Source organism: Populus alba, chromosome 14, assembly GCF_005239225.2.
Source record: "Populus alba chromosome 14, ASM523922v2, whole genome shotgun sequence".
Lineage (NCBI taxonomy): Eukaryota > Viridiplantae > Streptophyta > Magnoliopsida > Malpighiales > Salicaceae > Populus > Populus alba.
The window spans coordinates 7,169,548-7,181,689 of record NC_133297.1 but is presented as its reverse complement, the minus strand read 5'-3'; the positions used below and the strand labels follow the sequence as shown (position 1 = coordinate 7,181,689).

General features: G+C 35.4%; 1 protein-coding gene across 3 annotated transcripts; it reads left to right on the top strand.

The window, feature by feature from the left end:
• The first annotated feature begins 4,843 nt into the window (after positions 1-4,843).
• LOC118041566 (ubiquinone biosynthesis O-methyltransferase, mitochondrial) lies at positions 4,844-11,701 on the top strand. Of its 3 annotated transcripts, none has more exons than XR_004686334.2 (10): positions 4,844-5,153; positions 5,240-5,329; positions 5,423-5,501; positions 6,193-6,270; positions 7,396-7,444; positions 8,033-8,082; positions 9,406-9,555; positions 10,324-10,404; positions 10,495-10,652; positions 11,285-11,701. XR_004686334.2 is itself a non-coding variant. In XM_035048987.2 (9 exons), the coding sequence occupies exons 1-9, from the start codon at positions 4,927-4,929 to the stop codon at positions 10,600-10,602; spliced, it is 912 nt and encodes a 303-aa protein (XP_034904878.1). In that variant the 5' UTR covers positions 4,844-4,926; the 3' UTR covers positions 10,603-10,831. The 3 variants fall into 3 exon arrangements, 1 of the variants encoding a protein (XP_034904878.1); XR_004686333.2 differs by having other exon boundaries at positions 11,341-11,699; XM_035048987.2 differs by lacking the exon at positions 11,285-11,701 and having other exon boundaries at positions 10,495-10,831.
• Positions 11,702-12,142: the final 441 nt, after the last annotated feature.

The following is a 12,142-nucleotide window of genomic DNA, read 5'->3' as shown; positions in this document are numbered from 1 at the left end:
TATATATTTTTAAGATTGACTCGAGTTAATCTAAGCTGACTTATAAAACCTGGAACTTGACCCTCCATCAGGTTTGGTAACTATATAAAGAAGATAATTTCTTGGATTTTATAAACATTTTTTTTTTATTAAGCAGTATTGTCCATCAAGCAACTGTTATCACATTAAAAAAAACATGTTCTAATTCTCTTTTCCCCGTCTCAATACCAAGCTAAGCTAGAAGCTATTTTTTTTACATTTTCATATTTAACAAATGATATAAATTTAAATTTACTGTATATCTAATATAAGTTTCTTTAGTTAACTTTCTTATGATGATTTTTAATTTAAATGAAATAAAATTAATAATTACATTATTACTAATATAAAATATTAAGATGATTATTGTAAATTATAATCTCGAGGTATTTTTTTTAGTGAAAAAAATTGTTTTTAAATTTCTTTTTTCATTTAGTTAAGTTTTAATCCTGAATTAATTATGTTTGAATCGACCCGCTGGATCGAGTTTCAAAACATTGGTGATTAGGTTCTCTAACTAAATTTTTCACTAAGAAACTGAAAAAAAAATAAAAATAAGGAGGAGGTTTGAGGACGTCATAACACTCCAAAACACAGAGGGTTGCTAAGTTCGGAGACATAGCCAGAGCAGAGAGGTGACAAAAGAGACAAGGAGCGGCAGAGCCGTTGCGTCAGGCATCATATCTATCCATCCTATGAAAATGAAATCTTGCTCCTACTTCCTAGTTCCTACCGCTGTAAAATCTTTATTTGCTCGACACCGATTTACCATTACCTCCAAAAATTTACTTTTCCATGTTATCTCTGGCTGGGCTACAGCTAACCCTACATGCACCGGCAGGCTTTTGTAGGTGTATTAAATAGTAATCATAAATATTTATTTATTTATTTATCAAATCAATCACGTCATTCACAGTGTTATCCACCTGCTACTTGGGCTACAGCTAACCCTATATGCACCAGCATGCTGCATTCCCTGCTCCCTCGTTACATCTGATTTTGTTCTGCTTTGTCAACTGTGCAATTTCCTTCCTCCTCTTCTTTTTTTTTTTACCGTAATGGCCCACGTGTCTTTTTGGTTTAATAATTTCTTTACTGAAACCAGCCAAAAACCAGGTTAGGAAAGGAAGCGGGGTGAAAAAATAATAATAATAAAAAGTAGTAGAAAAAAACAAAATGCAGTTCCCAAAAAACTTAGTCAGCCCAACCCAAGCTGGTAACGGGCTGTCATCCTATCTGGTTTGTCACAGATCAGAGGCCCATGCTTTGGAACTCTGTGTTCCTCCTCGGTCCTTTTCTTTTCAACTGGCATGTTCTCAAGGATGATATTTCTCTTGACGACGTCCTAAGGTAGAGAATTAGGACCTTAATCAGTACTTTGGCATGCGCTATGTTATAGCCTCTATCAATTTTATTTCAACATGAAAGGACTTTTTTGACCATCATGTAGAGAATTAGGAACTTAATTAGTACATTGACATGCACTATGTTATCGTTGATATCAATTTTATTTCAACATGAAAAAATATTTTTTACCATCTTGACTAGGAGCTCGAAGATTGTGTAGCGGTTGATGCACGTTGTGATTTTTTTAATTTTTAAAAATACTATATTGCCTCTGGAACCCAAAATTATTACAAAAAAAATCACTTTGAAATGACAAATTACTCCTCATCAAGTTTTTGAAAGATTGAATATAAGGGCAATGAAGTTATCATACTATAGCCTTTATTGATGCATGTTAATTCATGTTATACCACCATTTTATTAGAGAAAGCCATCCAAACCACTGGTTATAGAGTTTCCATTCATATATCTCAAATAATTCTTGAAGTATTTATTACAAGTTTTGGTTTATTAATCTATTTATGGATGACATATAGTCAAATAAAATGGGTTTACTCTTTGATAAACAAATAAATTCTTCCATAATTGACCTATAAATATTATGCCCTTGCCATTGACTATACCTGTAGGCATCCCATATAACCTATAAACATTATCCATGAAAACCACAATCACTATTATTGCAGAATAAATGTGAGCCAAGAACATGAAATGAGCATATTTGTTAAACATGTCCGCCACCATGAAAATAACCTCCTTACCAGTGAATTTGAGAAGTCATTCCATAAAGTCCATACTGATGATGTCCATAAGAAAATGCTTGAGGAATGTGAAGTTGATGTAGTAATCAAGGAGAAGACATTCTCTAACTTGTTTTTCTAGAAGGTAGGACATTCCTTTACAAACCGTTTTACCTACTTAAAATGAAGGTGAGAATCAAGGTCTTTCTTTAAATTATCTATAATATCGTATAACCTATTATCTTATTTCCAAGATTCTCTTATCTCCTTTATAATATTAGTTGAAATAATGAAAACAATTATACTAAATAACTCACAATTAGAGTTCTTAGAAAGTGCATCAGCTGCCATGTTTTCTCTTCCTTTTCCATACTTGATTTTGTAGTTAAACCCTATAAACTTAGCAGACTATAAATGTTGAGAAGGATATGAAATACTTTGTTTCAAAATATACTTAAGACTAATATTATCTGTGTGAATCTTAATGTGTTTATCCTATAAGTAGTTCCTATAATTAGCAACCGTATATAATATAATTGTTGGCTATTGGGTTGGTCTGATCCGTTCATAATGAAAGGGCTTAGTCCAAGTTATTAAAGGAGTTATTAAAGAAAGTAACTGCTCCTATAATCATATATAAAATGACATAGCCTATATAAAAAAAATAGTTTTTCATTTGTTAAATAATTATTTTTTTTCTTCTCTCGTCTTAGACTCTCTTATATTACTTTGATAAGATTTATAAAAACATACTATAAAATATCACTTTGGTTTTAGTAATTGAAATAGTATTAAAGTAACAAATTCGAAGATAAAAAAACAAATTTTCACAAATAAGTTTTCCTTTTCAATCTACAATAATTAACATTTTTCTTTATAAGTAGATAAAACTTGTTATCTTGCCCCAACGACTTACTAATAAATGCTAGAGGGTATGTCTTTTACATTATAACTACTCTTATGTCAACTCTTGATGCATCAATTTCAATTATAATTAAATTGTTTGTTTAGATATGATAATGCGAAACAGGTGGTATAGTCATTATTTCTTTAAACAATTGAAAAACTTTAGTGGCTTATTCACCCTATACAAAAGCATCTTTTATCAGTAGCTGAGTTAAATGTTTACTTATGGTTTAATTGATTTTATTTTACACGAACTCTGTTAATATAACTTTGGGTAGGAGTAGGCAGTAATTAAGCCATTACGAGGAAATGATGATTTGTTAATGTTTAGACTTGATGAGTTTTTGTAATGGTTTGAATGGGGGTTGATCTTTGTGAGTCCGTCTAACCCCTAAACCTGGCATATAAGGCCTCTACATGCTCATTCCAAGAGACTTCCTGGTTTCTTGAACTTTTTATAAAATTCTGGTACTAGTATAAAGCCATCTCATCCAAACAATAAGAAACGAGTCTGAGTTTCTTTGAATTCTCTATTTCTTCTACTTCAAAGTACTAGTTACACTTGTAGAGGCACTTTTGAAGATCTTCACCATTAAATTTTAGAAAATCTCGTTTAGGTTTATGCACCCTGTGATGGTTATAGCCTTCTTCACAACTATGACAGGTCCTGGCCACAAATTCTCTCATATGAAGGGCTTGTTTATCTCTATTAGTGCATGTTTTACCTGTTGATTGTTGTAAAGTTTGTAAGAGTGAAGTCTGCTGGTATGTCAGCACATTGATGAGATCTTTTAGCGCTCTAAATTTGAGTTTATAGGAATAAAAAAACTTCATCATGTGATCATGTTTTTATGCTTGCTCTTTGTTGACAGATTCAAAGGATTCTTCAAGCCTCTTCAGCACTTAAAATTGAGTTTTTGGAGCCATCTTTCGAGTCTAAAGAGCTGTGACTCGGATACCAATCGGAGCAAGGCTAATAAAAATGGTACCAATTCAGATTTCTTCCAAGCTCTTGTGAAAGCTTGAATGATTGGTTATCAATGCCACCAATGAAGATTTAGTAAAACTGATGTAGAACAGAGGATAAAAGAAGAAGAAAAGAGGAGAGCTGAAGAGATAGATATACTGATTTTTTGTTATTATTTTTTCCATAATTCTTCTCTGCAAAGGTGGTTACACATAAATGATATGCTGTTCTCCCAAAACCCTTATAGAAACCAAAAATAAATGATATGCTGCGTTTTAATGGTCCAAAACAGCAAATCGAAGGTCCTCTCCTTTTCAAACTCTATCAGCCCTAGATTCATCACCATCAACCTTCTCATTTTCCCTAAACTCTCCCCTTACCACAGAGGCTTGTTACAAATATGCGGTGGTGATTTGATCAAGAAAGTGAAAATCATGGTTTTCTAAGTTTCATGGGGTGTAAGTCCATGTATCTATGCACAGACATCATTTCCGATAAAGCTTATTCATACCAAGAAGCTTGGTAGTTCTTTATCAGGATGAAATTCCTGACTCAGACTACCGGTGGTTGATGCGTGATGCCACTGAAAAGGAAAAACATTATAGTCAAGCTAACGGTGAACTCTCTGGAGTTTTCTTGCCACGTATGACCGTTTCTCATCGTCCACGTTTCGTGATTTCAAGTCCGATAAGATAGAATTCTGGGTGGGCCCTTAAGTAGTTTATAAGATTTCGAGTAGGCCCAGATAAATAAATCCGATCCTTTGTTTTATTGGACACAATAGCCTAAAAGTTCCCAGCCCACTGGACTTGGATTCAGTTAAGAACAGGTATTGTGCAAGTACATCTTCGAAATTTATACCGACATGTCGTTTTCCTCTTCTTCCCCAACAAACAAAACAGTAACACACCTCTCCCTGCTGAAGTCATTCTTCAATCATAAAACACCATGGCTTTGAAGCTGCTGAGCAAACTCCGAAATCAGAATCTTCAAATCACTCGAAACCGAAACCTCCACCGGCTCCTCGATGCCGCCAGATTCTTCTCTGAACAGCCAGTTTCGAATCTTTCGACACCAGATGATAGCAAATTTATTATTAAGAACAAACAACAAACCACCACATCATCTTTGAAACAGCACGAGCTTGCTAAATTCGCAGCCATTTCTGATACCTGGTTAGCCACAGCTTCTTTTAAAGCTTTCCGTGATTCGATCAATATCAAGATGTTGAGTTCATCTTGTTCTATAATTTATTGAGCAGGTGGGATTCAGAAGGTCCATTTAAACCATTGCATAACATGAACCCTACAAGACTCGCTTTCATTCGCTCCACACTTTGTAGACATTTCAGGTAGATTTACTGCAACTGAGTGAATTATTATTATTTCTTGGATTTTTTTAACCTGTTTTGTTTCTTAATTTTTTGTTTGTTTACTTGCTTCAGTAAGGATCCGAACTGCGCTAGGCCTTTTGAAGGACTTAAAATTGTTGATGTTGGTTGTGGTGGTGGAATTCTTTCGGAGGTAAAGTTATTTTTCTAGAGTATTTCTTAGTGTTCTTGCTCAATTTGTAGTAGCCAGTTCCGACCAGGTGCTTTCGCAAAGTATGAAGCTTCATTAGCCTTGGAGCAACCAGGGTTCTTTCAAATTCAAGTCTAGGATTTAAGCGATTAAATTTAAAGCAAAATTTTGAAAATTTCAAGGCTAGGCGAAAGAACTCAAGTGTCTGTCTGTTGTTACCAAGGACGACTGAGTTTTCTGTTGCAACTGAAGCGATAGAATACAATGTCTCAACAAAAGAAGAATTTTAAGGCTTCAACCTTATTCATATAAATCTGTTGCAACTAATGGTAGATATGCTAAGTTTTGATTAATTGAGAAATGAAAAGATTTAGAGGGAATAATGCTATATGTTAGTTTTTGTTTCTCATGCTCCGTGGCTTAGTAAAGAATTCTGAAAAAAAAAGAGAGTTGCAAATGCCTGTAAAATATTTCAAGTTCTTATGAACACATCAAATCATTCAATATTTTACTTAGGATTACACACTCACACTAGAAAAGAACTGCTGTGGTATTATTGTGATTGCCAATGATTGAATTCGGTACAGTCATCAGTATGCATACTATGTTTTCTGTTTTTATGCTGGTAAATGATTATATTTATTATTTCCAATCAAAGCTGTGATAATACTTATCCTCTCCCTTTCTTCTTCAGCCTTTAGCTAGGATGGGAGCAACCGTAACAGGAGTTGATGCGGTGGAGAAAAATATCAATGTTGCACGCATTCACGCTGTATGATTATTTTATATTTTGAATCACTGAGATCATGTTTTGTTTAAGATGATTTTCTGGATCATTTATTTTTTGTTGTGGGGATTGCCGCTAACATAGGAAGGTCTTGGCTAATTGGTGTGGAAATAAGGGGCATGGAGCTTAATAGTTACTGGTTGAAAAATGTTCTGTTTTCACTTTTTTTGTTGTTGTGAAGAAGGTAAATGTTAAAGCACACAAAAAGGCGCTATTGCATGCAAGGTGCAATTGCTGAACCCACTCCAGCTGTATGAATTGTATAGGATATTATTAGTATTTGTATGTTTGAGAATATAAACATGTGTCATGTTGTAATATACAAGAAAATATGTTGGAGTGGGGTGTGCTTCTGCCACCTGGCCCTTTAATCAGTGCTAACTCTCTCTCCAACCCTGAAATTGATGTAAACCTATACCTTCTGGGAGGGGGGTGCGAGACTGGTGAGGGGTTTGGGTATTTTGGGGCAGAACTGTCAGCCCCAACGCTAGCATATGTAATGCATGCCATATTTAGATATTATTGGAGTGGCTAACATCAAATTATAAGTTAATTGGTTTTCATAATCAAGAGTCTTTTTCTTTCTGATATTTGATAAATCAGTACTCAACTACATTTTTACGTACATTACACCACCTTGATACCCAGCTAAAAGCCTGAAATGCTAAAATTCAATATCCTCAAGGCTGTTCTAAATCAGGTGGAGCACATATTGCATAATAATATTTATTGTTGAAGAAGGTATTAACTCCTGTTAGCAAATCCTATAAAGTTCAAAACTTTGTTAAGTTTGTAAGTTTGTGTCATCTCTCACCATGTGAGATACATCCAGAGTTACCAACGAGCAAGGTCCTTAGAAATGGAGTCATGGTTTTCTTGTCATATAAAAAGAAATGATAATAAAATAAAATAAAAAAACCAACCCAAAAAGATCATGGCTTTATTAGTTATGTGGTGTCCAACCCCCCCCCCCCCCCTAAATTGTTCAGATTTGAAGTTTGTCATTAAGCACAATCATCTTAAAATCCACACGAAGTGTTTAAATAGTGCTTTATTTACTCTTTTAGTTTAGATTTTCAAAACTAATATTAGCTTTATCTATCCTCTCAGGATTTGGATCCAGAGACTTCAACCATTGAATACTGTTGCACAACAGCTGGTATGCTGAATTTTTTTTTTTTTTTTTTTTTCTGAATGGGAGTTGATGGTACATATGTGAGAATATATTCTATATTCTAGTGCTGTTCTTTTGCTCCTCGTAATGCTGTTTGGTGGAGAAAAACTAAATGGATCACACTAATTAGTCCAGAATTTTTTTTATGATGCAACTTTGGTTTCCATGATTTCCAGAAGGGTAATCATGTTTTTGCAGTGCTTGTTTTACATGCTTTGATGGTGCATTTACATTTCATAGACAGCATGGTTTTCTTGGAAAATCTCTAGTAGTCATCTCAGATACAAAGATTTCACATGTATTTGCATTTAATGTTTATGATTTATTGAAAGTACAAGTTCACGTTTGAAATTATTGATCAAACATTCCCAAAGTATTAGAATAAAGATAATAGCCTGTGAAATTTCTCATCTTTTGTTTCCCATTTCTAATGCTGCTCCATCTGTAATCTTTAGAGTAATTTTTTATGAGTAATTTTTCCTTTCCACGGTATTATCATGAAATCCTATAGAAACAGGAGTCAATTCATCAACAGAAAAAGAAGCTTATATATACATACAATTTCATGTACAGAAAAGCTAGTTGAGGAGCAGAGGAAGTTTGATGCTGTGATTGCACTTGAGGTGCTCTCTCTCTCTCTCTCTCTCACACACACACACACACACACACAGAACACTCAGCATGCCATGCATGTAGATCCCATCTGGTAGTTCCTTGTGTGGGTTTGCAATCTTCCTATGTTTTTTTTCAAATCTCTAATTTCTATCCAAATAATTAGGCTTTCTGATATTCGCTGCAGGCCATAGAAGCTGACTCTTTTTTGCAATCATACATTTTGTTATCCCTGTTTTTCTTTCTCCTGTCCTATATGCCCAAGTATTGATTCTGAATCTGGGGGTGGAGAATACACAATTTTGCTGAAATCTAGAGTTGATTATTAACTCTGGCATTATTGTGAAAAATAATGGTAGGTTGGATGGAATACCACTGTCCATTCCATAATCTGGTTCAAGAAGATTATTCTCTCAGATAGCTAAGATCCCAAAGAATATTCTGCATCTAGCATAGATCTTTGCAGTTGCCTATTTTAAAGATTATATCCATACAAATCTAGTTTGCTTAGCTGCATGCTCAAGGATTCTCTCTTTCTAACCTTTTCAGTTTAGTTATCACCTAAGTCTGTAATGTTACTACCCTGCATGTTTCCAGACTTGCAGCAATAAGGGCAGATTACTAAATTCACTATATATTAAACATTTTGAGAACTGTCTCTTAACTTAGAATTACTTCCTAAATGCCAAATGCTTCATCATGAAGCAAGCTATCTTGCAGAGGTGGCAGGTATCATAGAGAGGTTATATTCTGCTTCTTTAATGAAAAAGGTGAGGTTGAGTTGCTTGTGTAGTGCAAGACACTCTGGATAAATTTGTTGAAGGAAATGGTGCTTTTATCATAGATTGGGATAAAACAACTACAGTTCAGTAGAATTATTGTCTGCAAGGAACCGGAGAGTGTATAACATGCTCTCCTTTCTTGCAAGCAAAAGTAAAGAGTTAATAATGTTAACAGTATGATAGTGTATCTCAGCTTTTGAATCATAACCATACATTAGAATCCAATTGCTGGCATGTAGAAGAAACATATTCAGCCATAACATAAATAGCATGCCCAGTTTATTAATCTATGCTGCATGAACATATGGAATATCATATACCCACTCATATAGGCATGGATCATATTGCTGCAAATTCAATCTTGAAATGACTTAAGAATCCTCCTGCAATTTTAGTGCGCATATGAATGGATTTTGGTGATGTGATGAAAAACCTTCCAAGGGATACTATATGAAAAAACTCAGATATTAATGTCTTACAATTTCATCATACTCTTCTAATCATTTCAGCATTGGCAGCCAATTTGTTTGTAAGATAATTTTTTATCTGAAGGTAATTGAGCACGTGGCAGCTCCTGCTGAATTCTGCAAGTCGCTGGCGGCACTGGCTTATCCTGGTGGAGCCACTGTAATATCAACAATTAATCGTTCTATGAGAGCGTATGCGACTGCCATTGTTGCAGCAGAGTACCTTCTCCATTGGGTATGGTTCTTGCTCATTGTGGTATCTTTGTGCATGTTGCTGATTTCCATGTGGAGATCCTTGCTTGCTTGCAAATCATTTACTTTATTTGTTGTACCTGGTCATGCTTCAGAATGTATGTTATTTTTAACTTGCATCTGTTAAATATTTCAATACTCGTGTATTTTCACCTACTTTTTGCTTGGGAATTCATCTCTATAATGACAGGTACATAGCAGTATGTAAATTTTCAACACTCCAGGCTCTCAGTATAGTGGAGACTACTATTTTCAATGTGTTTCAAACTTTTTCATGCTTCACATCAGCTTGTCATAAAGTTTTCTCCAATATAAGTTGCAGTTATATTTTTAGGTTGTCGACATTCCAGCTTTACTATTTTGTTTTAGTTAACATGAACTTGATCCATCCTTTACATGGTATTGAAGTGTTACGGGGTTTACATGTTCACAATAGTTGAATCATGCCATAAAAATTTGTTTCAGAATAAGAGATGTGATATAAACAGATGAGAAACCTAACCCAAAATCCCACAGTTTTCACTGATAGTGGAACTGTTCTAGCATTTTTGACTTATTTTTCCTATAGCAAAGGACTTTGTGTCTAGGAATATCCAGTGCATGCAATCTTCTTATCGCTGTGGTTGGTGGTGGAGGTGGTGTGAAGGTTTTAGTCTTCCCAAAATTTCTGGAAGTAATCTGTCGATGTATTATAGTTTGATTCTATCCTTTTGTTTGCTTTGTGTTGTTACTGATAACCAATGCTGTACAGCTTCCTAAAGGCACGCATCAGTGGTCAAGCTTTCTTACTCCTGAAGAACTGGTGCTTATCCTACAGCGTGCTTCTATCAATGTAAGATGGATGCCTTCCCTTCTGACATTTTGACATGTCTACTACTGTTACTTAGCAAAAACTTATTGCTTTGGGTTTGGTGCTCGCCAGGTTAAAGAAATGGCTGGATTCGTTTACAGCCCCTTGACTGGGCGATGGTCTCTATCTGATGATATTTCTGTGAACTTCATAGCCTATGGTACCAAAGATGGTCAATGATGAGAATTGCGTACAAAGACAGGCATGCTGATTAAAAGTTTTGCTCTTAGGTATTTTATTTACTCATTCTTTGCTTCTGTCTAGTCACAAATAATTTCCATCTTGCTCTCTTCGTTATTAGTACTGAATGTGAGCATAAAGAAACAAAATGCTTCAGAAACTGTCCTCAAACCCAAAATTTTAAGCCATAACAAGGAGCTCTAGCCTCGAGCTTTATGACTTGCTCCAAGTCATCAATCTTTCGACCTGGTTAAGTAGAAAACAATGAAGTAGCTTTTATGTCCTTTTTACCAGACCACTTTTGGTCCATGGGTTATTTAGAGGAGCAGGACCTAGATATAAAAATTGAAGTGAATAAACGAAAATGAAACGGGAATCACTAGGTGACTGAGAGAAATGGAAAAGGAGGTCTTGCATTTTGCAGAGAGAATACTGAGGCAATACCCTCTCTAGCTTTCACAATTGTCAGTGCTGCTATACCTAAAGCAACCTTGTCATCTTAAGGCGAGTAAAATTTACTATCTGGTCCGCAAAAATTGATCCTGGCCCAAATATATGAAGCAAATAGCTGAATAACATGTATTTTGTTCTAAGTAGCCTCAAACAATTTGTATTTTGGAGCTACCCTTCAGTTTACAGCATGTTTCTAATTCCTCAAATTCATTGGCACGCCTGACTCAAGGATTGGGCTGAAATAAGGCCATAGCAGGGCTTGAGCGATGCATGCTTGTGCCTCAGGTCAATTATGCCATCTTGTACATGCATGGCTTGCCACTGGTTTGAGACATGGAATGTAAGCTTGCCACCAAGGTTCTGTCTCAATTGGAAGTGGCTGGAAACCACTTCCTCACCGCAGCCTATCACGTGCAAGCTGACTGAGACAGGCACCGGAACTCCCCATCTGTTCGGGTGCAAATTCCTTGGTTTTATAGAAAGATTGTTCGGAATCAACATGAAACATTTGTTTTCTTTGATATAATAAAGAACAGTGAAAACTTTCGGTGCATGTTGCCCTCCCTGCCTTTTTCATCGAAAATTATGTCCCTGCTTGCAAACATGGATAAGTTTCAAAGTACAAGTGGTTCCTGCATTAAAGCCAGTCATGTCAATCTGCTCCACATTCACTATCGAATTTTTTTCCTATTAAGTGACCGCGGCTAACTTTTTAATTGTTTTGAGAATTCGTAGTTCTCATCAAATGTTTCGTGCCTGTAAAAAAAAAAAAACAAAGGGAAGACGACTTTGTTTAAAATGGTCACGGTTAATTTAACCATTATTCTTTCTTCACCCTGACCACGGTCTCGTGATGAGAGTGTGTGATCAGGTCCTCAGCCAAACCAAGAGTCAACATGGGTGAAACAAATTACAACCTAACATGTTCAAAGGTATGACATCCAACACGCGTAATTCTGTGTAGTCCTGCTTTCACATACAGGCATCATTGGCTCGCAGCCAAGACATACCCTTGTGTTCTTTTTTCTTTGGTTACAACAATGGTTAAACACTAATCACGGACCGCAGCCCTCTCGCCTTTTGTGCT

Bases quoted from the DNA above. Each gene is read 5' to 3' on its own strand.
- LOC118041566 (XM_035048987.2), top strand. From the start codon at position 4,927: ATGGCTTTGAAGCTGCTGAGCAAACTCCGAAATCAGAATCTTCAAATC. The intron at 6,271-7,395 runs GTATGATTATTT...CTATCCTCTCAG, and splicing joins ATGTTGCACGCATTCACGCT to GATTTGGATCCAGAGACTTC. The intron at 10,405-10,494 runs GTAAGATGGATG...GGTGCTCGCCAG, and splicing joins TACAGCGTGCTTCTATCAAT to GTTAAAGAAATGGCTGGATT.